This window comes from Vanellus vanellus, assembly GCF_965231255.1.
Source record: "Vanellus vanellus genome assembly, chromosome: 7".
Classification (NCBI taxonomy): Eukaryota; Metazoa; Chordata; class Aves; order Charadriiformes; family Charadriidae; genus Vanellus; species Vanellus vanellus.
This window is the reverse complement of record NC_138912.1, coordinates 16,392,809-16,419,602: the sequence shown is the minus strand read 5'-3', so window position 1 is coordinate 16,419,602 and position 26,794 is coordinate 16,392,809. Positions and strand designations below refer to the sequence as shown.

The 26,794-nt window shown below is 63.2% G+C and overlaps 1 protein-coding gene across 2 annotated transcripts; it reads left to right on the top strand.

Moving 5' to 3' along the window:
* On the top strand, positions 1 to 26,794 carry LDB1 (LIM domain binding 1). 2 transcript variants are annotated; one of them, XM_082486704.1, is made up of 11 exons: positions 1 to 55; positions 20,325 to 20,427; positions 20,994 to 21,038; positions 21,218 to 21,293; positions 21,625 to 21,727; positions 21,939 to 22,111; positions 22,471 to 22,593; positions 22,767 to 22,850; positions 23,156 to 23,279; positions 23,703 to 23,845; positions 24,212 to 26,794. In XM_082486704.1, the coding sequence occupies exons 1-11, from the start codon at positions 31 to 33 to the stop codon at positions 24,440 to 24,442; spliced, it is 1,230 nt and encodes a 409-aa protein (XP_082342830.1). In that variant the 5' UTR covers positions 1 to 30; the 3' UTR covers positions 24,443 to 26,794. The 2 variants fall into 2 exon arrangements, with proteins under 2 accessions (XP_082342830.1, XP_082342829.1); XM_082486703.1 differs by having other exon boundaries at positions 23,703 to 23,851.

Here is a 26,794-nt window from a genome sequence, read left to right as displayed (position 1 = left end):
GCGACCCCCGGCCGGGCCAGGCATGTGAAGATGTCAGTGGGCTGTGCATGCCCTGGTGAGTGCCGCGGCGGCGGGGGGCAGGGTGGGGAAGGGGGAAGGGGCGGGCTGTGGGGTTGGGGGCTGCCCGTGGGGTCCCCGCGGCATTTGTGGAGCTTGGGGGCCCGTTATGGGGTGGGGGCCCCAGTGGTGTTGGGGGCTGCCCGTGGGGTTGGGGTCCCCACGGCGTTGGTGTGGCACGTTGGGGTCTGGTGATGGGGCTGGGACCCCACGGCATCGGTGCTGGGGGCTGGCTGTGGGGCTGGGACCCCACGGCATCGGTGCTGGGGGCTGGCTGTGGGGCTGGGGTCTCCATAGTATTGGTGCTGGGGTCTTGTTATGGGACTGGGTCCTCGGGGCATGGCTACTGGGAGCTGGCTGTGGGGCAGGGGACTCATCAGCATGGATGCTGTGGTTTGGCCATGGGGCAGGGGTCTCCATGGCGTGGGTGCTGGGCTCCAGCTACGGAGCGAGAGTCAGCAAGGTGCAAGGACTGGGGTCCCAGCACTATGGTGTGGCCATTGGGTCAAGCCATGGGGATGGGGTCCCCATGGTATGGCTGCTCCGGTCTGGCTGTAGGGCTGGAGTCCCCATGGTATGGGTGCTGGCCTGTGGCTGTGGGGCTGGGACCCCACAGCGTGGGTGCTGGGTCCTCATGGTATGGATGCTGATGTCTGTTAACGGGGCTGGGACCCAACAGCACGGGTGCTGGGGCCCCGTGTCACAGGTGCCAGTGCCAGCCCCAGGGCTGGGATCCTGTGGGCAGGGTGCCGCAGGGGTGTTGGGCAAGGGTGTAGGTGGCACTGCCAGGGGTGACCCCAAAGCAGCCCCTGTGGCCGGGGCAATAGCACTGTGGGCTGCCCCTGCTTCCCACATGGGTGTGGGGAACAAGGTTCCTGGAGGGGCTTGGCCATGCTGCCGGTGTGCATGGGTGCTGGGTGCCTCCCCACCGTGGCCATTGTGGGGTGCCTGTGGAGGTGCTCCATCCCCATCCTGGTCCCTGTGGACTGGCGGGGCTGCTGGGGTACCCTGGGGGGGATGTGACGAGTTGATGAGGTCTCAGCGCCTGGCAGGGATGCTCACCCGGGTGCCTCGGGTCTGGGACAGGTTTGGGGCAGCTGACCTGGCTGCATCGCCTGCTGCTGTGTGCAAGACATCAACGTGCCGGGAGCAAGGCAGGGTAGGGGTCCCGAAAGGCTGCTGGAGCCTTCTCTGGTGCCAGGTCCTGGTGGCAGAAGGTGGGGGGAGCTCTCCCTGGGGGCCCTGGGGATGGGGTTCTGCTGTTTTCCCAGGGCAGCCGGCGCTTGGGGTCCCTTTTGGGGGGGACAGCAGGGACGCTCCTCAGCCCAGCTCCCACAACAGCTTTCCAGTGTCCCGGCAGTCCCCAGAGAGCCTCCCACCGGGCCAGAACCCCAGACCTCAACGCTGTGACAGCACACGGTCCCCATGCATCCCCGCGGGGCTGCGTCCACCCAGGGGTTTGCAGCTGGATCCCCCAGGTAGGGAAGGGGGGGTGCCCCTGCGTGGCAGCCGCCCCCCCGCCCCTGTGCTGCCTGTGCCTCTCCGCCGTGTTTCCATGAAGGCAGGCGGCCCCTTCCCCCATCCTCCTCCTCCTCCTCCTCCTCCATCTCCCACTGGAAGCTGCCAGAGCGCTGCTTCCTCAAGCAGAAAGTCACGTGAACCTCCCTGCGAGCCAGGCCCAGCAGCCACAGCACCCACCCCGGCGGGCACCCCGCTCCCGGGGGGGCTCACCCCCCTCCCCGACACCCCACCACCACCCCTCCCACACACACACACCGGCCTTGGCGGGGGTCCCACCTTGGCGGGGGCGAAGGCTGACGGTGGGGCCCCGTCAACGTTCCCCCCATGAGAGCTGGCCCCGTGCCACCGGGAATGTCATCGCCATGTTGGTGGCCGCAAAAGTGTGTGTGTGTAGGGGTGGGGGGCAGTGTCCTCCCTTGGTGCGGTGATGGGGGGCCGTGGGGTTGCCCCACAGCTGGGACCATCCCTACAGATGGCTTCGTGCGGGGGTGTGTGTGTTGTGTGTCGTTTTCGTCCCCCCCCCCCCGCACTGCCGCTGCCTGCTCCCCCGTGGTGGGGAGGACACGCGGGTTGGTGCACACACGCGTGTGCCCCCCACCTCTCCCCCCCTTCCCCTACTCCCCCGCCGGGGCTGGGTGGCACATCCAGAGCCTGCGCCCCCCTCCCCCTTCCCCTCCCTGGACTGTTTATCGGAATATAGAAAAAAAACAAGCTCTGCTGCTGGCCTCCCGCCAGCCAGAAACATTTAATGAGCCGCTCTGCCCAGGCTGCTCTTCGGGGCTGCATTAACTTGGAGGAGTTTCCTGCCCGGGAGCTGCTGCTGGAAGGAGGGGTCTCGGCCACCCTTCTTCGAAATCATACCCTCCGGGGGGGGCCACACACTCCCTGCCATCCCTAGGTGTGCATCCTGCCCTGCTGCACCTCCTCTTGCACCTCTGCCAGGGATGTCTTCCCTGCTGCGCAAGAGCTTTGGGCCAGGGGGGGCTGCTCAGCTGGCAACCTTGCACCCGAGGATGGTGGGGAGCTGCTGGGGTCGGTGGAGGGCTATGGGGGGCATCTTCAGCCCCCAGCCCAGAAACGGAGATGTGAGCAGGGAGAGCGTGCCAGGCTCAGAGCGGAGGTGATGGAGGACGGGTGGCTGGTGCTGGTGCTGGTGCTGGTGCTGCTGTCCCCGGGGCCACTGGGAACAGGGCTGGCAGCGTGGCCGCTCAGCTCAGGCCTCTGCTCCGGGCAGGTCTGGGCATCCAGACCCCAGCGGGGTCCTGACCCCCAGGGGCACTGTCCTCCCAGCATGCTCTGTGCTTTCTTTTTAAATTATTTTTATTACTGTGATTATTCCCTCACCCCCACCCCATAGTGATGGTGTCAGGGCAGAGACGGGGAGGAGGGTAGCAGAGCTGTGCTCCCTCCCCACGGGTCTGGCTCCGGCTTCGCAGCAGGGAAGCAACGTTCCCGAGGTCAGCACCTTCCCTGGGACACCTTGCAGGGACCCTGCCTGGGCACCCCTCTGGCAGGAGGGAGGACTTCCCGATCCACTCGCTTTGGGTCCCAGGATGGACGTGCCCGGCCGGGGCACAGCCCGTTGTCGTTTCCCTCCCTTCTGCCGAGCTGGCGCCGTGCGTCCCCCGCCGTCACGAGGCCAAGCTGTGCCACATGCCTTCTGTGACAGATGCGCTGGGAGAGGGACAGCGGCGTGCAGGGAGAGGGCTGAGCGCTGCAGTGGGGGGGTCGGGCAGCCCCTATGTGTGTGGGCTCCAGCTCTGGAGCTGAAACACCTTCCCCAGGGCTGTCTGGCACCTTGGGGTGTACCCGGGCATGCCGGGTGGAGGGAGCAGCGGGAACCCCAAGGCCTCATCCTACGTGTCTGCATGCTCTTGACCAGGCTCTCTGCTTGTTGCTGGTCATGCTTGGATGGAAGATGCTGTTTGCCCCGTCCCCCTCTGTGCAGCGATGCGCCTGCCCGGTAGATGCCCCGTGTGCCGTGTCGTCTGCCCGCGCTGGCAAAGGCAGGATGGGGTCATTGCTACCCAATGCTCGGTGAGGCAATTCTCCAGGGTTTTGGGTGCTGGTGTGAGGCTGGACGCATCGCAGGACTCCTTGGGGCTGGTGCGAGCTCGCCCTGCTGCCGGCTCGGCTTCTCCCGGAGGGATGTGTATGGGTTAGTGCCGGACCAGCGGGCTCAGCGCTGGGTGTCTGTGCCGGGCTCCGAGTTCACTCCAGAAATGGTGTCTTGTGGTCAACACAAAGCTGCTGTGAAAGCTGCTCCCTTGGGGAATGGGTGGATGCCGGCCAGCAGGATGGGACCCCCAGGGCAGGGAGGTGTCCCTCCCATTCAGGAGTGCATGTGGCCAGCAACGCACTAGCCAGGCGGCTACATGCCCCCGGGCAGGGCAGGAGTGCCCATCCCCCTTGTGTTTAGCTTACTCGATTCATGCCACCCTCTCCTCCCTCCTCTGCTGTGGGATTCCCCAGCCACATCCAAGTTGCTTGTACACACGAGGGGCTGCGTGGCGTGCAGGGAATGCGCTGGCAGTGTCCATGCCCATGCACTACTGCTGCCGGTGCTGCAGCCCTGGCACAGCCTGTGAGAGCCCCCCGCTGCCTTGCTCCCATGGGGTGACGTGGGTCCCGTGGGGCTGCTGTTGTGCGTGGTATGGGTGCACCCCTTCTTTACCTCGTGCCCCGGGGAGCAGCGGGTGTCGGGGCGGCTGGGCTGCATGTCCCCTCCCCGGGGCAGCGGTGGGTGCTGGCAGGATGGGGCTGGTTGACGGTTATCGTCCTGCCTGCAGGCTCAGGCTGTGGTTTCCTGCTGGGGCGGGGGGTAGGGTGCTGGTGAGCCATTGGGGCTGCCAGGGTGCTGCCGGGCCCCACGTGGAGCATGGATGATGGCAGCCATATGTCTTGGACCCCCAAACCCCTGTCCTGGGGGCTTTCTGCTGGTCAGGGATGGGATGACCGCAGTGGGGGTGATGCTGGAGGTTTTGGGGGAGTTTTGCTGTGGTTTGGTCATGGAGGTGTGAGGGCCTCCTGCATGGGCAGGAGTGCTGGCAGGCACCGGGACGGATGGAATACCCCCTCAGCCCCCCTCCCGAGGTGTCAGACAGTCCCCTCATCGCTGCTTACCCCCTTCTCTCCCAGGCAGGACGCTGATCAGGGTGAACGTTAGAGTGGGGTGTAATCTCCCCTGCCAGCCCCTGCCTGGCCCCAACCCCACCCTGACCGTGGGGCGGCCGATAACGCGCTGCCTGCACCCCTCTGCGGCTGCTTTCTTCGGGGGGGGGTGGGGTGGGGGGGGCTGTGTGGGGTGCAGCTCCGGCCCCCCTTTTGCAGGGTCTTGCTCTGCCCCCAGCTTTGTAGGACCCCCAGTCAGATCCCGGAGGTCCCCCTGTACCAGGGTGACAGTGCCTGCGCCTCCCGCAGGACAGCCCTGCGATGTGGGGGTGGCAGGCAGGAGCCGGAGGGAAGGTGGGGGGACACCCCCCCTCCATTCTGCCGGCGCGGCAGCCCCGGCCCCCCTCCTACACACTGAGGGGCTGGTGCTGGGAGCACAGCCAGGTTTCTGCAGCACAGCTCAGGTGGAGCTGCCGCCTGAGCCAGGCTGGGACGCCGGTTGTGCTGGGGACGGCGCCGGGCGAGGGGCTGGAGGGGTGTCAGCATCCCCCGTGGGGTGTCAGCCCCCCACAGCGGGGGCAGCTCCCGCCACCCATCCATCCCCCTCCTGCTCTGCAGCAGCCAGTTGTGCCAACCTCTGCTCTTCCACACGCATCCTCCTCCGGCCAGGGTTGTGCATGGCCCTGGGGGGGCTGCCTGCTGTGGGCAGCTGCCCACCCTTCCCTCCCTCCCTCGCCAGGGCGGCGGGTGTGAGCTCTTGCCGCCTCGGCTCCTGCCTCCCCGCCGGCGGGAGCAGATGGCAGTGTGCCGGATGGCAGGCACGCAGCTCCGCCGGGCATGGGGCAGGCCCGGGCACCCCGACCTGCCTGCACCGACCGGCCCGGGGTGAGCCGGGGGCAGCTGTGGGCAGGGGCAGGCAGGAGCGAGGCAGCCGCAGCGCTCTCCCTGTTTCGGCAATGCGGAGTTGCTGGGGGAGCCCAGCGTGGGGCAGTGGTGCCTGGGGTCAAGATTTGGGGTGCTGCATGGGCACAGGGTGTGTGTGGGAGGTTGGGGGGGGGGGGGTACCAGGCTGCCAAAAGTCCTTGCGGAGGGGCATGACAGCGGGGAGACACCGTCACACTCCTCCCAGCTCGGCAGCCCCTGCCAAATCCTCTGGGCAGCCCCAGCGTGCCGAGGCGCCCTGCCTGCTGCCAGCGCGTGCGTGGCAGGAGGCTCGGACCGGTGGTGAGGTCCATCTCCCCCTCCATCCCTGAACCCTGGGATGGACGGGGCTGGATGTCTGCTCCTGTCGGGAGCTGCCATCCCCATCCCACAGTGGCCGTGTCCCTGCTTGGCCTATCTGGTGGGGGGGAGGCGGCCGCTAACAGGAAGGACACGCATGTTAGCAACGAAAACACGGCAGCGAAAGGAAGCAGAAGTGATGCATTATTGATGGAGCTATTTGATGCTGCTATATTCGGAGAGCCGCTCCAGAGCGCTCGGCAGCACCGTGTTGGGGGGGTGGCAGGGGGTGCGGACTCTGCTGGTGGGGACTTACCTGCTCTGGGTCAACCACATGCAGCCATTGCCGGGGGAGACTTCCCCTGCCTTCCCCTGGAGGGTTTCCAACACCCAGGGGGGTATGGTGACATGTGGGTACCAGTGGGGATGTCAGCCACGTCACTTATCCCTGGGGGGTGGGGGTTTGGTGGGTGGGGGTTTGGTGGGTGGCAGCTCCCAGCCCTGCAGATCTCTGTGGGGGTGCCGGGGTTCCTGCTGTGGCTTGGGAGGCAGAGCGGGGGGGATGGAGGGGGAGCAGCAGGCCAGGGACTGGAGTGCTCTCCCAGCTGGAGCTCTGGGGCTGGGTGTCAAGGGCCGTCAGAAGGGGGGCTGTGCCTTGGTTTCCCTTTAAAGCAGCAGTGCCTGCTCCTGTTTTTTGGGGGTGCGGGTGGGGGGTATGAAGGTCTTCTTGAGGGACAGCAGGCAGATGTGGGATGCTGGGGGCTTTGCAGCCACGCTGCATGTCTCCTCTCCCTGCCATGGGATCCCGGGACCAGCCCCAGTCCAGGAAAGGGGCTGTAAAATGAACCATTCTTGTAACATGAGAGAATCCACCTGGAGCCTCTGGAGCCATAAACCCCGGCGGCTCTGGCAGGCTGGCCCCGGGCTGCTGCCAGAGGGGCCGGGGCTCGCTGCTGCGGGTGGCCGAGCTCTTGCAGGACGCGTGTTGCAATGTCTCAAGGACACCATGGGAACACTGCGGGGCATTTCTCTGGTGCTGGTGCCGCGGGGAAACCCCTTGCCAGCAAGACCTGCCAAAGCCTGCCTGCGGACTGCGCCTTCCCCTCGGAGCCTGCGGCCAGCCGGGCAGCGCTGTGGCCAACCCGCTGTGCTGGAGCGAGGTGTGATGTGATACGGATGCCCCGTATGGAGCCTGTGCACATTGGGGTCCTGCATCCCCCCTTTAATCTTTCTCCACCCTCTCTTGTTTTGGAGGGGATGGGAACGAGTGCATGCACTTGGTTGCTGCTTGTCCAATGCTCACGTACTCAGATCTCTGTGCCTTGCGGGATGCTCGAGATGTGACCCTGTAACTTGCCACCCTGCCCTAACAGCCAGGTTTTGCCCCAGCCCGTGGGCTTTCCTTCTGCTTCTGGCTGTCTGGAAGCAGTTCTGGTTTTGAAGGGTTAATCCCAGGAGCCCCCAGGATCTGCCGCCTGCCCGGCATGACTCACCGACTCACCGTGGAGTTTCCAGCCTCCCCCAAGCCTCTCTCCCTGGGAGGGATGGAGCTGTGCCTTCTCCAGCCAAAAAAAGGGGGGCCCCTCCTGCCCCAGACACCCCCTTGATCTGGGTGTGCATTGCTTTAGTGGGGAGAGAAGCTCCCCCCCTCCCTTGAGAGACTGGGAAGCAAAGCCTGTTTCTGGTTGAGAGGCGGTGGGGTTTGGGAGGGATGGTTTGCCTTGCTGAAAGCGGGGCTCTGGGGTGCGTGCCGTGCTGTGCTGCGCCGCACTGCTGCAGGCTGTGTCTGCGTGCGTGCGACGGTGCCCTGGTCTCACCACGATTTGGACAAGTCCAAGAGATTTGGCAGTGCCAGGCCAGTCCATCCCTGCTTACAGGCTGTGCTGTTTGCAGAGCTAGCAGATTTTTATTATTATTATTATTATTTATGTAAGTGTGCGTCCGTGTCCCTGCTCTATGCCTGTGCCTGCCGGGGCCCCGGCTGGGTGTCAGCGGGGGCAGCCCGGGCTGCGCTCCCAAGCATGCCCTGCCTCTGCTGCCCTGCTCGCCTGGGATCCCACATGTGTGCTCCGTCGAGCCCCACAGGGATCAGAGGGACCTGGGCATCCCCGGCTGCCGCGGTCCCCACTGGGCTCTTCCCATCCGCCTGTCTGGGATGCATCCCTGTGCTCACTCTTCCCGAGCTGCTGACGGTTCCCTGGCCAAGACCTGCACCGGGCTGGGCTTTGGGGAGTTCAGGCAGGCATGGGGGCCTTGCTAGGGGGAGAGTGTTTACTGGGATCCAGGGGATGTGGTGTCCCATCCTGAAAACCCAGGGAGCTGGAATTGCCCTCCGCTCCCCCCGCACTGCGGGTGCGAGCACATCGTGAGGAAGGGGCTCCCCCCCACCACCGTCGCCGCCACACACGCTTCCCAGCTGCATCCCAGCCCTTCTGCTCTCTATCCAGCATCTATTTAATTATTAACTCGGCTATAACCATAAACAGCTGGGGCTGCTGCAGCCACGTGGACCAGTCCAGCGCTGTCGTCAGAGCCGAGCAGGGACACGTGAGCAGTCCCGGAGGGCTGCTGAGCCCCGGGATAAATTGCTCAGGGCATGTTTGCCGTGCACGCGCCGGGCCGGGGAGCTTGGGGAGCAGTGGGGGCTCCTCTCTGATCTGCCTGGACATGGCACCGGTGCTGGGAGTCACTGGTATGGGGGGAAAAACGCCCCTTTTTGCAGTGTTTTGTGGTAACGGCATGGTGTTGAGCGCTGATGGATGGCTGTGCCTCGTGCATCCTTGAGCCCTGGAGGGGGAAGGGGGCGCGGATGAGCTGTATTTAATGGCCTGTCTTGACCAGGAGGGCTGTGCCACCTCGTAGCTGTCACCGGTGTGGTTTATTGGCCTAACGATGGCGGGTGGCAGCCTGCTGCAGCCCCATCTTGCCTGGTGGCACACAGATGCGGGCTGGCAGGGGGACAGGCAGTGATGGGGCAGCATGTTGGGGCACCGGGAGCATCCCCCATGCCCAGTTCTGTGGCCCTGGGTACCAGTAGGTGCCTCCAGCTGCACATGCCTTTCTCAGAGCGGGATTTCCCAAGGCTTTTGGGTTTACAGTGAGTTATTCTCTCTGTTTATCTGGGTTTTACAAAGAGTTTTGCCCTGTTTATCCCCATGCCCCAGAAAGTAGTACTCACTGCAGGTCAGCCTGCAAGGCGAAGGGGAAATTAGGCACGATGGTGTGATGGGGACCAATGTGGGGATAGAGCCTCAGTCAGCCGAGGGACGCGGGGGACAGGAGCGGGGGATGCTGCTGCTGAGCTGTTCCTGCCTGTCCCTCTTTGGTGCTGGTCCCAGCTACCAGCAGACTGGGTTGGGGAGCAGGGGGATGCCCTCCGCAGTCCTCAGGTGCAGGGCTTTGAGGGTGCATGGCCACGGTAGGGAGAACATCCCCAAAACCTCGTGGCCGAGGTTTTGTGCCTGCTGTGCGTGCACTGTCAGGGGGACGAGCGTGCCCGGCGGGACCCGACTGGTTGTGCCTGCGTTACCCCACAGCTGCTGTTTCGGGGAGGGGATGAGGTGTGGGCCCGGCCATGCCGGGGCATGGGAAGGTGTGTGTGCCCCAGGCGTGGGCGCACACCGGGCCGGGGGTGCGCCAGGAGGCGTCTGGGGAGACATGCAAGCGCATGCCGGCCCATCAGCGTGCACGCCAGCCCGCGTGTGCAGGGCGAGATGCACCAAGGTGTGCGTGCATGTGTGCCTGCGAGTGTGCCGAGCTCGGTGCTGCGACATGGAGCCAGGGGCTGTTGGGGTTTGGGGACACCCTGCCCCACACACCCCCACCCCCCCACACACCGGGGCTGGGCTCTGGGGTCCCAGCTCATGTCCCTGCTGCCCATGGACTATCCAGCTGGGTTGGGAGCTTGTGCTGGTCTCCTTTGCCAGGGGAGGGAGCAGGAGCTCACAAGAGGCAGGTGTGGGGCAAGGGGGGGGGGGGGGGGGGCGAAATGGAAAAAATGGGATTTTTTGCAATGGAAATTTTCATTATGGAAATTTTTGTAAAAACTCGTAATTGATGAGAAGAGGTTGGAGTTTTGTCAAGGAAAGGACACCTTTTGGGTCCGCTGGCAATTGCGGAACGGCATATTTTATTTTTAACCCCCCCCTGCCAATGAAGCGGTCATATTCTTTTTCCTCACCAGAAACTGGGGGAAAGGGAAACAAGTTTCAGAAAGAAAAATCCCGGGGAAAAAAAAAAAAAAACAAAACCAAAAACAACTTCAGAGAAAACCCCACACCAAACTAGGGGAAAAAGTGTTTTTTTTTATTGAAACTTTCGGGGGGGGGGGGGGGCGGACGGACGGACGGACGGACGGACAGACCTCTCCCCGCTGATGCCGAGTTCATCAGCGGGACCCGGCTCTCCTGCACCCCCCCATCCCGGGGACCGCGGGTGGGGGGGTGCAGCTCTCCGGGGACCCCCTTTTTGGCCGTCACCCCCAGTCCGTGAACACCCCGTCCACCCCCCCCCCCCCCCAGGCAGCGAGGGCCCGGGGCGGTGCTGGGTTGGGGTGGGGGTGTCAGTGTGTATGTGTGTGTGTGGCGGGGGGGGAGCGGTCCCCGCCGCCGCCGCCGCAGCCATTGTGGTCCCGGCCGCGGCGCAGACAAAGGAAGCGCCCCCGCCCCGCCCCGCGCCCCGCCCGCCCCGCCCCGCCCCCGCGGCGGCCCGCCGCCCGCCCGCCCGCCGCCCGCGCCGCCGCCGGACCCCCGCCCGCCGCCGCCGCCGTGAGTCACCCACTCCGCCCCCCTCCGCACACCCCCCACGGAAGTTTCCCGGTCCCGGTACCCCCCCCCCGCCCTCCCCTCTTCCGCCTCAGCCCCCGGTGGCGGCCCCCGCTTTCGGGCGGCGGAGGGGAGGGGGAGGGCCGGGGTCCCGCCCGCGCCGCCCCCCCGCGCCTGCGAAGTTGTGCGCGGCCGCAGCGCGCCGCCGCTCCCCGCCCGGCCCCCCGTACAGCCCGGGATCCCCGCTGCAAACCCCCCCCCCCCTTCCCACCCGCTTCCACATCCCCCCGCCCCGGCTCCGTCCCTTCTCCCCCCGCCCCGGCTCCGTCCCTGTCCCCGGCTCCCCTCTCCCTCCCCGGTTCTCCTCTCCATCCCTCCCCCGCTCCCCTCTCCATCCCTGCCCCCCCCCCCCCGGGATTGTTGCCTCCCCGCCAGCCCCCTTGCCCATCCATCCCCAGCTCCCCCGTCTGTCCCCCCCACTTCCCCTTTCCACCCCCCGGGTCTCGGCTTTCAGAGAGGCACCTCCAGCCCCGCGGGGCGCTGCCGGTAGCCCCCCATGCCCTGCCGTGCCCTGCTCCATCCCAGCCCGCAGCTCTCTTTGTTCTTCCCCCGGCTCCTTCCCCTGCCCGAGCCCCCTGACAGCTGCCCCGCTCCCTCCCGGTCCCCCCGTGCTCACTGTCACGGGGGGCCGTGGGGCCGGTGCCTGGCTCCGGGGGCTGAACGCCCACCTCCCCCCCCTACCTGCTGCAACTTCAGCCTTGCCCACGGCTTGGAGGGTCCCGCCGGCTGCCTCGAAGGGGATAAAAGGTCCAAGGGGTGCAAGCGTGGGGTGGGGGGACGCGCACCTTCTCGCAGGAGCTGCCCTGCCGCGGGGGTCCGGGCTCAGAGGGCCGTGGGTGCGGGGGGCTTATCCACCCCGGCAGACAAAGCACCGGCTGGGCCTGGGACAGCCAGAGCTGGGGGCCGGGCTGGGGGTGGGCAGAACATCTTTGGGGCTGGGGGAGACTCGGTGCTGCGGCTCCAGTGCGGGAATCAGGGTGTCTCACCTGGGGAGGGGGGGGAAGAAAGGTTCCTCTGAAGCCCCCCCCCCAGAGAGCGTGCTGTGGCAGGCTGCCCTGGTCCCGGGTGGCTGGCCGGGCTCTGACCTCCGGCCAGCCCGCCCGGGATGGGCAATAAGATAAGCACCCTGGGGCTCCCTCGGCTCGGGCAGCTCCTGATGCCCTCGCTGCAGCCCTGGCCAGGTGCCGCAGCAGGAGCCCGGGGAGCAGCCGCCGGCTTCTGCCAAGGCCGGTGCCGCAGCGGGAGCCCAAATGAGAGGTGGTGGCCGGTCCCTGGGTGAGGTGCGAGCAAAGGGCTTTGGAGGCTGGTGGGGTCCTGCGGGGAGTCGCCTTCTGGGGCACAGAGCGGTGAACCCATCCCACATTGCAAACCCCCGGCTGCTTCCTTCTCGCTAGGAGGGTCTGAGCCGGCTCGTGGGTGTCCGGTGGGTCAGGGAGGTTATGGGAGCAAACACCCTTTTGCAGGGTCTTCCCAGTTCGTTCTCCCCGTGCTTTCGATAGCACCTTCTCTTAGCAGTTTTGCAGTGACTCTTCCAGCACCGGTCAGGTATCAGCTCTTACTGCTTCTGTTGTAGGTACGGGTAAATTTCAGTGTCCTTATTCCTTCTTTAAAACCTCAGGTTTTGGAGTGTTCTTGGTGTGGGAGAATTGTGGTTTTCACTAAAGGAGAACCGAATGTGGTCTTCACTGTCTTGGTTTTGTAGAAATCCCAGGTGTGTGATCCAAGTGCGCCTTAAAGGCTGGGGAGAAAAGTGCCAAGCAGAATGATGCACAGGTGGTGTGGTTTCGAAAAAGGAAAGAAAAGTTGTGATCCGAGGGAGGACAGGCTGGTGCCGGAGGGTTTGGTGATACAGGGTTTTCGCCGTTGTTTGGTGGGGACTTTTCCCTTCCCCTGCAGCAGTTCACAGTCCGTGTAAAATAGGAAGAGGCTGGAGAAAAGCCACAGAAGTTCACCTGGAGCAAAGGTGCCTCGGCTGGGGACCTGGAGCCTCTTTCACCTTCTTTTCGGAGAGCAGTGAGAGCTGGCATCCCCGAGCCTCCCCAGCTCCTCGAGATGCAGGAGCAGAGGGTGAGGTGGACCAGCCCAGCCCCCGGGCTCCTTCCCTGTCCTGTGGCTGGCAGGGTGGCAGCAGCGCTTGTCCCCGAGTGGTCTCTCCCAGTGTGCTGGTCTTCCACACGCTTGCCGCTCTGTACCGATGTGAGCTTGAGGTCTGCGTAAAAAATACAAACCCCAGGTCCTGTGCGATGGCAGAGCAGCCGTGACACTTCTCCTGGTCTCGGAAACCTCCTGTTCTCTGAGCGACCTGGGGACAGGGTGCTCCCGCTGTTGTTTGCACCTCGTGTGTGTGTTTGTGGGTTGCAACATGTGCCACGATGAGGTTTGCGGCTCCACTGGTTGCTGTTCGAGACAGACTGGTGTTGTGACCAGGGATGCCCAGCCGAGAGGGTTTCTCCGGAGCTGTGCTGCGATAGTGGAGATGGTTTCTACAGCACTGTGCTGCTGGAGCTCGGGCTCGGGCTTGGTCGCTTGTGCCTTGGGAGCACCGGGCAAGTATGCTCAGCCGTACCCTGTTCCTTTGCTCCCTGGGGTTTTGGCCTCATCCTGCACTGGTCCTCCAAAGCCCTGATGCCAGCAACAGCATGTGCTGCCAGCGCAGCGGTGTGGTGCGAGTCCAGCGACCACAAGCGTTTGCTCTGTCCCCAGTGTTGCCAGCAGCCTGCCCCGTCCTTCACTCAGCCGCTCCCGCGTCGCCTCTTAAACCGAGTCCTTAAACCGAGAGAGAAGTTCAGCCTGAGCTCGGGGGGCCGAGGCTTGCCCTGACAGCCCGAAGATGTGATGGAGGTACTTTGCAAGCTGCAGCGAGCAGGTTCCCACCGTGCTCGTGCTGTCCCTCCCCTCTGCGGGCATCAGTGAGCGGTCCGGACCTTGGGGTGAGTGCTGCACCCCAGCGTTGAGGTTTGCCCCCAGGCACGCGTCACCCCGGCGTGGCCAGCTGGAAGGCGCCAGCTCGCACCACATCCTCGCAGCAGGGTGTTATCCAGCTTTTCCCCCCCTCCGGAGCGGGCGGCTGGCTGGCTGCCAGGGCTGCGGGGCTCCACCTAGGATGCAACATGGAGCGAGGCGGCTGTCGGCGGTGGTGGGGCCGCTGTCTCCGGAGACTACGCGTCCCAGCGTGCAGCACTCGGCGCTGTTGGCAGCGGTGGGGAGCGAGGTGGAGCGTTGCATCCCGGGATTGAGAATCTCCATGCACCACGTGGGGGGCTGACAGCCTCCCACGCTCTGAAGCGGCGGTGCTTGGGGGTCCTATAGGTCCGGCGGGGATCAACCCGGGGATCCCCCTCTGCGGCTGGAGGGACAGACCTCATCAGCCTCTTGCTGCCGCTTCCCTGCCTTGCGGCTCTCGGCTCCAGCCCTCCTGGGTAGATCCTGTCCCTGCGGAGGGCTGCCCCAAGCAGCAGCCCCGCAATGCCGTGCGGAGCTGTGTGGGTTTGCTCCACCATGTGCGTGGTGGGCAAGGAGCTGGGAGCGGGAGCAGAGATGCTGGCTGCAGCCTCTTCAGGGCCACCACCGTGGTGGTTGGCTGTGGCTGTGAATTCTTCTTTGCTGCTGCTGAGCCTAAAAAACCTTTGAAGATGAAAATCCTAGTTTGTCGGGAGGCTTTTTTTTCATGGGATGCTGACAAGGTTGTTTTTTCCCAGCCCTGTGGTTCGCGCACCATGGTGTGTGTGTGTGTGTGTGTGTGTGTGTGTGTTTGCCGCTGCTGACCTGGTGCATGCTGCGGGAGGGACGGGAGCTCTGTCACCTCAAAAGCCCTGTAGGGTGGCAAGGCCCCGGGGTGGAGGGGTCTGGGTGAGAGGGAAAGCGGCCAAAAATGTGACAGGTGCATTCCTGGGGCTGAAACCAGCAGTGTTTGATTACGGATTGTCTTTGAGACGGCGAGCCCAAAGGAGTAATTAGGGCCAGTGGGATATTTCCCCAAGAGTCTCGGGAAATGACTGCCTCGTGGTAAGTTGATAGTAGTGGAGCTGAAACTGGGTTATCTGTGGGATTGCATCTGGGGCTTGCAGTCTTGGACGTGATTCAATTTTCAGGCTGTTTTGCAATTGGCAGGGCGTGCTCTTCTCCCGTTTTCCCTCCCAGAGAAGTCCCCGTCCACGTGTCTGCATCATCTGAGGGCTGAAACGGGAAAGGGGAGACTCCTGCCATCCCTAGGGTTATGCTGGGACAGTGTGGTCTCCCAGGGCTCCCGCTGAGTGCCCAGCTCTGCAGGATGCCTTCCTGGGAGACCCTGGACTCCGGTGGAGCTGAGGCTGCTGGACCACTCCGAGCCTTGACCCTCAAATCCACATCCCAGCCTGGGCTCTCCTCACCCAGTGCTTTTCAGACTGTGCCACCTCGCAGCCTGTATCAAGTTTGTCACTTTGTAATAATTAACTGCAGCTAATTATTACTTCTCTGGCCATCCCCCTGCAAGCCAGTCAATAGAGAGGAGCACCCGCTGGTCCAGGGTGCTTTGTGTGCTGCAGTGGGGGGGCTTTTGCACTAACATTGCAGGATGCGACATGGAGTTGGGGCACACGTCCCTCCCTGCTGCCTTGCACACAGGGAACACTGTGCACAGCCACATGGCGTGGGCAGGGAGACAGCTCATGGTCAAGATAAGCTCCGTGGCAGGCTCGGATGTGTGGCTTAAGAAAAAGCGAGAGGGTAATCCCTGTGCACAGCAGGGTGGGCAGTGCTGCGGGTTTCGCCTCTGTGCGGGTCAGGACCAGGCAGCGTGCTGGCCGGGGTCAGTCGCTGGATGCAGCTGGGTCCATGGCATCGTCCCAGGAGCAGCATCTCCTCCAGGAGCAGCGTCTCCTCTTCCCTGGGCAGCTCGGCCTCCTGGGAGCTTTGGCTGCGTCAGTTCTGCATTTTCAAAGCAAATGGGGATGCTGCAAGTTGAGATTGTCACTGGGTATGTCTCAGGCCGTGCCTTAGTGTGTGCTGCTTGCATTTCGTCAGTTTAATAACAACATCGGGGTTTGCAACTGGCCTTGCTCCATCCCCTCTGCTCTGAAGAAGAAGGGAAGGCGGGTTTGTGGGGGCTGCTCCGTGTGCTTCTGCCTGTCCCAGTCGCTCTGGATACTTCTCTGTGTTTGCCCCGCAGTCCTACCAGCTTCCCCAACACCAGCCACCATCACCCACCAGGCAAAGCCACCTGAATCACTGGAGACGCTGCCCTGCACCCGTGCTGTGGGTAGCACCCTCCTGGGCAGCACCCTGCCAGCGGGGCTGGGCTGGGGAAGATGGATTTCCTGCTGCTATCGGGGCTCCCACACCCCAGCGAGGCAGCCCTGCGAAACAATGCCGCTATTTACACTTTAAAGCCTCGTTAGGCAGCCAGGAAGCAGCAGGCACAGTGCATGCCGGGAAGCAGCGGCAGCCTTTACGCCAAGGCTAGCCCCTCTTTGCCGCCGGGCTGTTGGGAGGAGCAGGATGCTCCCCGGCTGAGCTGTAACCCTGCGGCCTCTTTCAAGCCCTGTTTCTTCGTTTATTTTATCTTTTTTTTTTTTTTTTTTTAGCCTCTGGAGTCCCTGCCTTGTTGCTGAGCTTTGCTGCTCGCACAGAACGCGTGCTGGCTTCCCGGCCGGCGACGGCTCCTCTCTGGGACAGGGAGCATCGATTCCTGCTGGTGGCCACAGGTGTAGGATCGAGATCCCGGTGCTGCTCTGCCTTTGTCCTCGGCAGTTCTTTGCTCTCCGCTGGCAAGACAGCGAGGGGAGTGCGGGCAGGGACTTTTCTCCCTGGCAGACACCAGGGAAGGCTCTACATGTCCCCTGCCCGAGCAGGCAGCTCCCCAGTCAGTGCTGATCTCAGCCCTGCCTGGTGTCTCCTGGCTGTGCTGGGTCCATGAGGTGCCCAGGAAACCTGACATTCCCCAGCTCTGGGGGCTTAGTTTGGGTTTTAACTGTTCCCGCTCCAGTGAACCCACTGGGCAGCGCACCACAACAGCTTTCCATGCGAGGCTGGCAGCTCGCAGGCAGGGAAATCGGAGGAGAAGGCGGGCAGAGGGTTGGGCAGAGCTGGGTTGTACGTGAGTGACTGGCAGAGCACTGTCCTTCCCTTCCCTGGGCACCCGCCTGCCTGGAGCTGCTTTCTTGGCCGAGCTCTTGCGGCAGCTCCATGCGGTGCCGGACAGCTCTGTCCTGCCCCCGGCCGGGGACTGGACCTCAGCAGAGGATGCTGAGCTGGGGCATCCCTCTGCGGGGTTCCCTTCTCCCACGCCTCCCTGCCGAGGAGGAGCTGTGGGGCCGCCCACCCAGCTGTGGGCACTGCACCATTTGCCTGGACCTGCCCGGGCTGGTAGCTCACCAGCTGCAGCGTCAGCCTGATTTTTTTTTTTTTTTTTTCCCTTTGCCGACCGTGCATGTGTTTTTGTGGTGCTGGGCGACCGGCTGGGGATGGCCATGGGAAGCCTCTCCCATAGGCTTGGGTTCGGCAGGGGCATCACACGTGCAGCTGCCAAGCAGCATCTCTGGATGCTGTGCCTGCTTGGATCCTGCCCAGATCCTCCATGCTCAAATCAGGAGGCAGAGCAAGGGCATGGGGAGACATCGGCTGGGGACAAGCACTGGGCTTGGCTTCGAAAGAGCCTCATCCTGCGGGTCTGGATCATGGTGCCCGGCAGGATGGGGCTTGCAGGGAGCTGAGGCAGCACGAAGGGGAGAGGATGGAGGGATTCGCCAGGCCGGGCGGTGTGACCCTTGTGTGGGTAAAAGTTGGTGTTGATGCTGCTGCTGTAAAGTAATTGTTATTTTGTGTAATGTGTGTAGTGTGAGTGTCTACAGTGAATGTAGAATTCAGACAGCAGGTATCAAATCCTAAGGCTATTGTTAGCGTTATTTAAAACCACTGAATCCAGTAATGTATTTTATGCTGCATTAAAAATAATACTTGGTCAGGATGCCAGTGTTTCTGAGGTCCAGAACAGGATCCTCTCCACTCCTCTAGATCCTGAGATAGGTCACTCAGTGAAGCCCCAAAAGCAAGTTGTGTCCGTATTAACCTGCTTGGGAAGGCCCAGGATGGAAATGGATGCTTGGGTCGGAGTGGCAGGATAGCTCGTCTGCTGTCCCACCTCCAGGAGCAGGGGGTTAGGGAAGACCATGAAAAACAGAGTGGCTGGAGAGTGATGTGTACCCCTGGTCTCACCACCCCAGAAGATCTTCCTGCACCCCAAGAAGTGAGATGGGGGACTGAAGACAGCAAGAAACCTTGGGGGCTTTTTGCTCCCGTCTCTCATCAGTGAATAAAAACAAAGCGTCAGAGGATGAGACCTGCTGGGTCTGATTTTTTTATCCCCCCCCCGAGGACATGGTGACCAGAAACAAGCGGTTCAGCTCCCTGTCTCCAGCCGCTGCTTTCTCTGCCTAATGAATCAGTTCATTTTCAAGAGAAGGCGCGTGCTTTTGGGAAGTTTCCTATGCATCAAGCACACTTCAACATCGTGTCATTTAACAGCAGCAAGGAGGAAATGGAAATGCTGTGTTCCTAGTGCAATTTTGGTTGAATTATAATTTCCATTAGGTGCGAGTTGACAGGGATTAAAGCAGAAAGCAAAAATTCCCTTGCACCAGCACCGACCTCCCTGGCAAAAAAAATTATCTATGAAAACGTTAGGTAAGAGCAATGGGCCAGTGTCGTTAGCAGCTGTATGAGAAATTGTGCCGTGCCCCACTTATCGTCGCTGCAGGCGGGCAGGAGCGGGAGCGAAGAGCGGGAGCAGCAAGCCCCCGGCAGAGAGGCTGAGCTGGCTCCGGTCCCGCGGGACTGGTGGGTGCTGGGGAGAGGCTGGGTTTGGCTGCCATGGGGAAACACGGTGAAAAGGCACCGGGGCCCCAAGAAGACAAGAATTGAGGAGTGAAATGCAGATTTCACCCTGTTGCAAGTTGGATTTAATGCCTGGGAGGTGACTCCCTCTATTTTCAGCCAGCCATCGCTTACTCAGCCACGTGTGTGACCCCTGAAACTGTGGGCTTGGGGTCCCAAGCTGCTCGGCATGGGTAATGGCAATGTCCTGGTCATTTGGGCTCTTGTGTTGGCTAACAGGATGCAGCAAGCTGGACATCTTGGGTCCCAATCCTGGTGGCACCACTTTCCTTAACCCCACCGCTTTTTGCTCCCCTCCTGCATCATTCGCAGCCGGGTCGCTGCTCCAATCCTGTCCCTGCACCATTCTCTGCAGCCTGGTGGTGCCTGGCACCTCCTGGACGCTTCCCTGCACCGCTGGGCTCACTTTCTGCAGCACCGGGTGGCAATCCTGGTGCCACCCTGGCGGCTTGTAGGCGTTGGGAAGCACCCGGCCCCGGGGCAGCGTGTGGGCGGGCGACTGATGGGGATCCCGCCTTGGCCCCGACTGTGGCCGGCATCCCGGCATGGCCGGCTTCGGGGCCCCTGCCTGCGGTGCGGCGGTGGGAGACATGCCCGTGCGCAGCGGGGCCGGCTGAGCCGGTGGAGCCGGAGCTGGCTGGCAGCCCGCCCGCTGCTGCACCCCATCCAGGTCAGCCCGTCTGCCCGGTTGCCCGCCGGGGGAGAGCCGCGTGCCTCGGCAGCGCCCGGGTGCAGCGTGCTGGGTCCTGCCAGCCACAGGGCCTGCCGGGGCTCCCGTGGGGCTCGGGGAAGGGTTATAGCAGCCGCCGCTCCTGGGAACTTGCCTCAGCGGTGGGAGGGGGCTGGGGAGCGTGGGAGGCCCCGGCTGCCCCTTGGGAGCCCAGATAGGGCTGGCTGTGCCGGCGTGGCTGGATCCGGTGGGCATCCCTGTCTCCCATCGGCGGGCTGAGAGGGATCCCCTGGTTGCTTTCAGGGATGGGTGCTGGCTTGCGCACCTTGCACACGCCGTTGCACACCCCATCACACCCCTGTGGCCCTCTGTGGACTCCTCGTCCTTTGCCCCGGTGCTGCGGGAGAGGGGGGCAATGGGGTTTTGGGGTGGTTTGATCAGGGCTGGGGGCCGGTGTCTGGGATCTCTCCGTCCGCCTGGAGCCGGCTGGCCGCTGGCCTGCCTGAGCGGCAGATGGTGGCTGCCTGGGGACCCGCCATCCATCCCTCCGGGCGATTATTCACCCGTCGCCATGACGATAGAAAGGTCAGCAAAAAGATCCCGTGTGATTCCCGGGTCGGGTCGGTGGGATTAGGAGCAGCGCGGGAGGGAGGGCCGGGGGGAGGATAGGGCCCAGCCGCCTCCCCCCATCCCCCGGCTCACCAGCTGGACTGTCCCCTTCAGGCACCATCCCCAGATTCCAGCCAGCTGAGAACTGGCAAATTCTGGGCACCAGTGGGAAACCCCTGGGATGGGGATGGGCCCCTCCAGCGGCTGATCCTGAGAGCTCAGCCCTGACCCTGTGCATCCCATTCTTGCATGGGGAAGGCTTGGAGCTGTGTGGGGTGAAGGGGTTGGGCTGGCATTTGGCGGGGAGAACAGAGGAGGGATGGGGCTGTGCTGATGGGGGCTTGGCTGGTCCTGCATCCTTCCTCCTCCTCCTCCTCGCAGCAGGGTTTCTCTCCTCGTGGGGTGCCCCTGGCTGACCCATATCCCCTCTCTTTCTCCAGGCTGTTCCTCTAAGTCTTTCAAGCTGTACTCGCCAAAGGAGCCCCCGAACGGCAACGCCTTCCCCCCTTTCCACCCGGGCACCATGCTGGATCGAGATGTGGGGTGAGCTGGGGCACGGGGCGCGGTCTGCAAAGTTGGGGATGCTCTGCAGTCTGCACCCCAGGGTCTCTGTCATGCTCCCCAGTAGCGTACAGAGACTGCGGCACATGGAGTTGAGTTAGCACACGGGGAGGGAGGGGATTAGAGCAGGCACAGGTGGGATTGGGAGGAGAAAAGAGGGATATTTGGGATGAAGGGAGCCCCCAGGTCCCTGAGCTGTGTGGGGCCAAGCCCCTGGGATGACCCAGAACAGGGAGTGCTCCCAACTTCTGCCAAAACAGCCCCTTCTCCAACCTCCAGAGGAGCTGGGCACGTCTCCAGAGAGCCACAGGCCAGGTCCCGGGGTTGGTGGAGCAGCCATGGATATGGGAGCAGAGCCCAGTTTCAGGGGTGCAGGTCACCCCACAGGGCTGTCATCAGTCAAGTTGCAGCCCATGCCATGCGTGGGGTCTTGCCTCCGGCGAGCCCAGCTGCCCGCTGCTGTAGGCAGGATGGGGGGACCTGCGGTGGACAGGGAGGGGGATCCCCACCAGCGCTGACCTGCCTGTGTTTCTTTGTTCCCCCCACAGACCTACTCCCATGTACCCACCGACATACCTGGAGCCTGGAATCGGGTAAGCGTGGAGGTCTGGTGGGGGACCCTGCTGGGAGGGGAGCTTGTGCCCGTGGTGAGGGGGTTGCTCAGACTCTGCCCAGCCCTGGAGGGGCTGTGTGTCCCCCACCGTGGTGTTGGGACCCCTCCCCACCCCATGGCTGCCTCCCCCTCTGACTGCTTGCTCTGCTCTCTGGGCAGGAGGCACACACCATACGGGAACCAGACCGACTACAGGATATTTGAGCTCAACAAGCGGCTGCAGAACTGGACAGAGGTGGGGAGCTGGGGCAGAGGGGGGCGGCCAGGGGCGGGGGGACACTCCTGGGTGTGTGTTTTGGGGATGGGATCCTCTGCGCTGCCTGTCCTCTGCCTTGGCTGTAGAAGGAATCCCCTTGGCAGCAGGGTCCTGTCCTGCTGTGAAGGTCCCCGAGTGCCTTGTCCCTCGCTTGGCCGTGGGGCAGGGCTCATCATCCCTGTCTCCGAGCACTCAGCTGGGAGCATAGCCCTCCGCAGGCTGAGCACATGGCTGCTGTGCCTGGCAGCCAGGATCTGTCTGTCCGTCTGTCACTCCTCCCCGTAACCTGGCATCTCTCTGCTGTCCCCAGGAATGTGACAATCTGTGGTGGGACGCCTTCACCACAGAGTTCTTCGAGGATGACGCCATGTTAACAATCACTTTCTGCTTGGAGGATGGACCAAAGAGATACAGTGAGTAGCAGCTCGAGCCCTCCTTCCCCAGGACATTGCTCCTCCGGCAAGAGATGCGGCGGTTGCGCTGTGCAGGGGGATGCGGGCAGGGTGTTGGAGCTCAGCTGCTTCCAGCCAGTGGGAACTGGGGAGCCCTCTCCCCATACAGCCCCAAGGCACGTCAGTGTGAGCCAGGTTTACTGACATTATCTTCCTTCTTTTCCCGCTCCAGCGATCGGCCGGACTCTGATTCCCCGTTACTTCCGCAGCATCTTTGAAGGAGGGGCCACAGAGCTCTACTACGTGCTCAAGCACCCCAAGGAGTCCTTCCACAACAACTTCGTCTCTCTGGACTGTGACCAGTGCACCATGGTCACCCAGCACGGCAAACCCATGTTCACCCAGGTACCGGCAGCACCCACAGCTACTCCAGCCCCTTGTGCCTTGGTCTGATGTGGCCTTGCAGTGGCTGTGGTCCCACAGGGCAAGTGACACTGATTTCCATGGCTTGTTGAGTACTATGCTGTAATTCCACGTGCCCCAGCCAGTTCCTCCCAGCTTAGCATCCCTGTAATCCCTGCAGCGTCCCCTTCTTGCAGAGATCCCATGGCCGTTGTGGGCTCATGGGTTTGGCTTGTGCTGAGTCTCATGGCAGGCAGGGGCAAGCCACCGGGAGGGTGTCCCCATGTGCAGCAGTGGGTTCCCAGGGGATCTGGGCTGCGGGAAGTGCGGGCAGCCTGTGCCTCACCCTGCGCCCTGTCCAGGTGTGTGTGGAGGGGCGGCTCTACCTGGAGTTCATGTTCGACGACATGATGAGGATAAAGACGTGGCATTTCAGCATCCGCCAGCATCGAGAGCTCATCCCCCGCAGCATCCTTGCCATGCATGTGAGTACCGCTCTGGGAGCCCTCCAGGGGCACGAGTGACACAGGGCTGCTGAGCTCCTCTCCCTGCTGCACAGGTTGGGGGAGCCTCCACCCTATCCCCCCATCACACACTGGGGCACGGGTGGGTTGTCCCCAGCCCAGATGCAGCTGAGCCATCTGTCTCTCGCTTCTAGGCACAGGACCCCCAGATGCTGGACCAGTTATCCAAGAACATCACCCGCTGTGGGCTCTCAAACTCCACACTCAACTACCTCCGAGTAAGTGTGTGGGAAGAGGTGAGGACGCAGCTCTGCTCCTGGCAGGGGCCCTAGGGTGGCCATGCCTTGTGCTCTCAGCTGCCTGGCGCCCGGCTGCCCTGAGGTGCAGGGAGGCAGTGGGGCAGGCTCTGCAAGAGGGATCTTGCAGATGGATTGCAGAGAGCCATGGGGCAGTGGGTCTGCTGGAGCCCACAGGGTCCCAGCCTGGCTTGGGTCAGTGCAGTGCAGATGGCTGCCTGACGGAGGGGCTTTTGCTGGGCCCTGGGTCATCATGCTCTAACCCCGTGTCTGTCTGCTCCCTGCAGCTCTGTGTAATCCTAGAACCAATGCAGGAGCTCATGTCACGGCACAAGACCTACAGCCTCAGTCCCCGGGACTGCCTCAAGACTTGCCTCTTCCAGAAGTGGCAGCGGATGGTCGCTCCACCTGGTGAGTCTCACGCTCTGCCCGTGGGTCTTCCTGCTCGGACCCTACCCACGGCACAGGCTTCTCTCAGCCCCAGAGCTTGTCCCTGGCCTTGGCTTGTGAGGCTGGGGGCAGCGAGTCAGGCAGGTGGCTTACTTCTCTGGTGTCCTGCCTTCCCTCTGGGACAGAGCAGGGCTGCAGGCAGCCGGTGCTCCCTGCCTGGGGGACGCCAGCTGCTTGTGGAAAGCAAAGCGGGGATGGAAGTCTTCCCTGAGCCCTCTCCTGTCCCCTGCACTTGGGGGACAGTGAAGCTGCGGAGGGGAAGAAGGTGGCGATGCTGCTCCAGGGGGGATGTGGTCCTTGCAGAGAAGGGGGGTTTGCAGAGAAGGGGCTGGGGGGCACCAGCTCCTTCTTGTCGGGCCTGACTGTGTCTCCCTGCTCCTCCAGCGGAGCCAGCGCGGCAGCAGCCCAGCAAGCGCCGGAAAAGGAAGATGTCGGGTGGTAGCACCATGAGCTCTGGTGGGGGAAACACCAACAACAGCAACAGCAAGAAGAAGAGCCCGGCCAGCACCTTTGCCCTGTCCAGTCAGGTACCTGTAAGCATCCCGTTTCCATTCTCTCTTCCTCCCCCGGGGTGGAGGGGAGGGCTCCCTGCCCCAGACCCCGGGAGTGGCTAGGGAGAGACCCCCGGGGACTGCCTGTCCAAGCCCCCTCAGCTCTCACTGGGTGATGGGGAGAAGGAGAGGGTGTCCCAACTGCCTTCCCAGAGCTGCTTTGCTCCCCTGGAAGGGGGTGAGGATGTGCTGCCCCACACGGTGCCCAAGCCTCGGGTCCTGCAATGGAGATGAGGAGGTGGCATTGGTGGCTGGGGGAAGGGGCTGTGGTGTTTGGCGGGGGGTCTGGCGGCCCGGGTTCCCCCCACCTCGATTATGTTTCGGGACCGTCTCCCCTTTCAGGATGTGATGGTGGTAGGCGAGCCCACGCTGATGGGGGGGGAGTTTGGGGACGAGGACGAGCGGCTCATCACCCGGCTGGAGAACACACAGTTTGACGCCGCCAACGGCATCGACGACGAGGACAGCTTCAACAACTCGCCGGCGCTGGGGGCCAACAGCCCCTGGAACAGCAAACCGCCCTCCAGCCAGGAGAGCAAGTCAGAGAACCCCACGTCGCAGGCGTCACAGTAACAGCCCCCCCGCCGCCCCGTGGACTCAGTCCCAACCGATCTACCTGTACATTTGCAACAGAGAGTGACTGGGAAGCGGCGAGGTACCGGGGGCGGATTGGCGCCGTGCGGCCGATGGGGTGCACGGGCGGGCAGCCCCCAGCCCTCTCCCCCCGCCGCCTTCCCGCTCCCCCCACGCCTGCCTCCCCGCCGGACCCCAGGGCAGGGGTGGGTTTCCAGGGCCGTAGCTTCATTATACCCCGTCTCCCTCTTCCTCCCTGCTTCTTCCCTGGAGAGCTTCTCATCCCTGCCCCAATGTGCCCAGGATGTGCCCAGCCCCGGCCTGCTGAGCCAGGAGGGTGGAATTAGGAGGGAGGTGTCAGCAGTGGTGCAGATACCATTTGTTGGGGTCTGGCACAGCCCAGAGACCCTCCTCCTCTTCCTCCTCCCTGGGTCCTGCGGCTGGGGTTTGCTGGGCAGCCACCTGCGGCGGGGTTGCACATCCCCAGCTCAACCTGGGGCTGGGGGACGGAGGACGGTGATGGAAAGTCTTCCCCGTGACGCCAGCTCTGCCCACGGAGCCTCCTCCGGCCAGGCTCGGATCCTGCTGCGCTGGGGTGGTGTCAAGGACAGGGCCCCCGTCGCATTTCCCTGCTCGCCTGCACCCTCCCCTTCCCCTCGCTCCCCAGGGGCGAGAGCGCAGTGGGGCCATGGGGGAGACTCTGTATATAGGAATTGCGTGGTGGGGGGCTAAAGGGGAGAGCACGGAGGACCCAGGGCTCTGCCAGAGCAGCCGGTGCCCTCGCTCCCTGCCCACAGCCCCTGCATTTCCCCCCACCCCCCGTGAGTCCACCTGGGGCCCCTTTGCAACCCCCGGCTCCAGGTACCTCCTACTTTTGTCTTTTTTTAAGGAAAAAAAAAAATAATATTATTAAAATTGTAAGTTTAAAAAAAAGAAAGAAAAAAAATAATGGGAAAAGCCCCCGCCCCCTCGCCGGTTCCCCCCCTCCCCACCCTGAGCCCTCTCACCCTGTCCTGACTTTTGTACAGGCTTCTTCTCTTGGGAGTCTCGTTTTATATCCAGTTCGGAGAGCTTCAAACCAAGGAGAGACTTTGCAGACTTCCTTTCTAATCCCTCCAGGGGCCGGGGGGGGCAGCCCCCCGCCTCCCTCCTCAATGTAAATCTTGTGTGCTGTTGTCCCCGCTCCCTCCCCCCCCCCTCGGGTTCGTGTACCTCGTGCTTGTACATTTCCGCGCTGTAGACAGTGTGTATGATACTGTTCTTTCAATGTGTTATCACTAGAGCAGGTGCCTCCATTGATGTTAGGGGAAACAATGAGAAAAATAATAATTTTTGGGGTTTTTTTGGTTTAAAAAAAAAAAAAAAGAAAAAAAAAATCCCTTCCAAGGCTTCTTCCAAGGAGAAGACAGGAGGTGCCGGGGGAGGGCGTTTGTGCTCACCAGCTCACCCCAGCAGCCTCGGAGAGGGGTTTTGGGGGGAGCCGGGGGTCGGGGCTGCCTGTGGGCACCCCCCGGCACAGCCCCGAGGTGGGGTTGCAGCGAGCACTGCTGCAGGGGTGGCCAGGGTGGGGGTGGACTGCCCTGGTGAGCAGGGGCGTGTGTGCAAGAGTGTGTGTGCGAGAGGTTTGTGTGTCTGTCTGTGTGTGTAAGGGAGCCCGGGGCAGGCGGAGCAGCCCTGCAGTTGGGGGTGGGTGTGTGTGTGCACCCCACTCTCTCCACCAGACCCCACCCCACCCCTGGCCCCGGCTCCCTGCCAGGCATCCTGCTGCACGTGTCCTGCTGCCATGTGGGGCTGGGGGCTGGCTGGTGTCGCTGGGGGGCTGCCTCCCATGCGAGGGGCTCTGGCTGCAGCAGGGGTCTCGCCTGCACCCTGCGTCTCGCCCACTCGTAGCTGAGACTGCAGGGGGTGGCCAAGTTGGGGGGCACGACACCTTGTGTCCCCCTTCCTTCTGCTGTCCCTGGGGTCGGGCAGGGAGACGGGACCCCCTCGGCTCAGCCCTGGCCTGGTCTCAAGCCCGACATCCCTGAGAGACGCCTGTGTCGCCTCCTGGGCCCCTCCATGGGCAGCCTGGAGGGCTCAGCCCCACGGACCCCCATCCACAGGCACGGGGGGTCCCCACGGCCCCTTTGCAGGTGGCATGGGACGCTCCCAGGGTGGGGGCCCGTTGTGGCAGGGAGAGGGGGGCTCTGCTTTGCAATTAAGGTACGATTCTCGCCGCCGCACTGCTGGGCTCCCATGGAGGGTGCAGAGCCCCTCGCCGCCCCCCCCGGGCACACTGTAATGCCTTTTTGTTTCTTTTTTTTTTTTTTTTTTTTTTTTTTCTTCCTCCCCTCCATAGTTTGTGCCATTTAT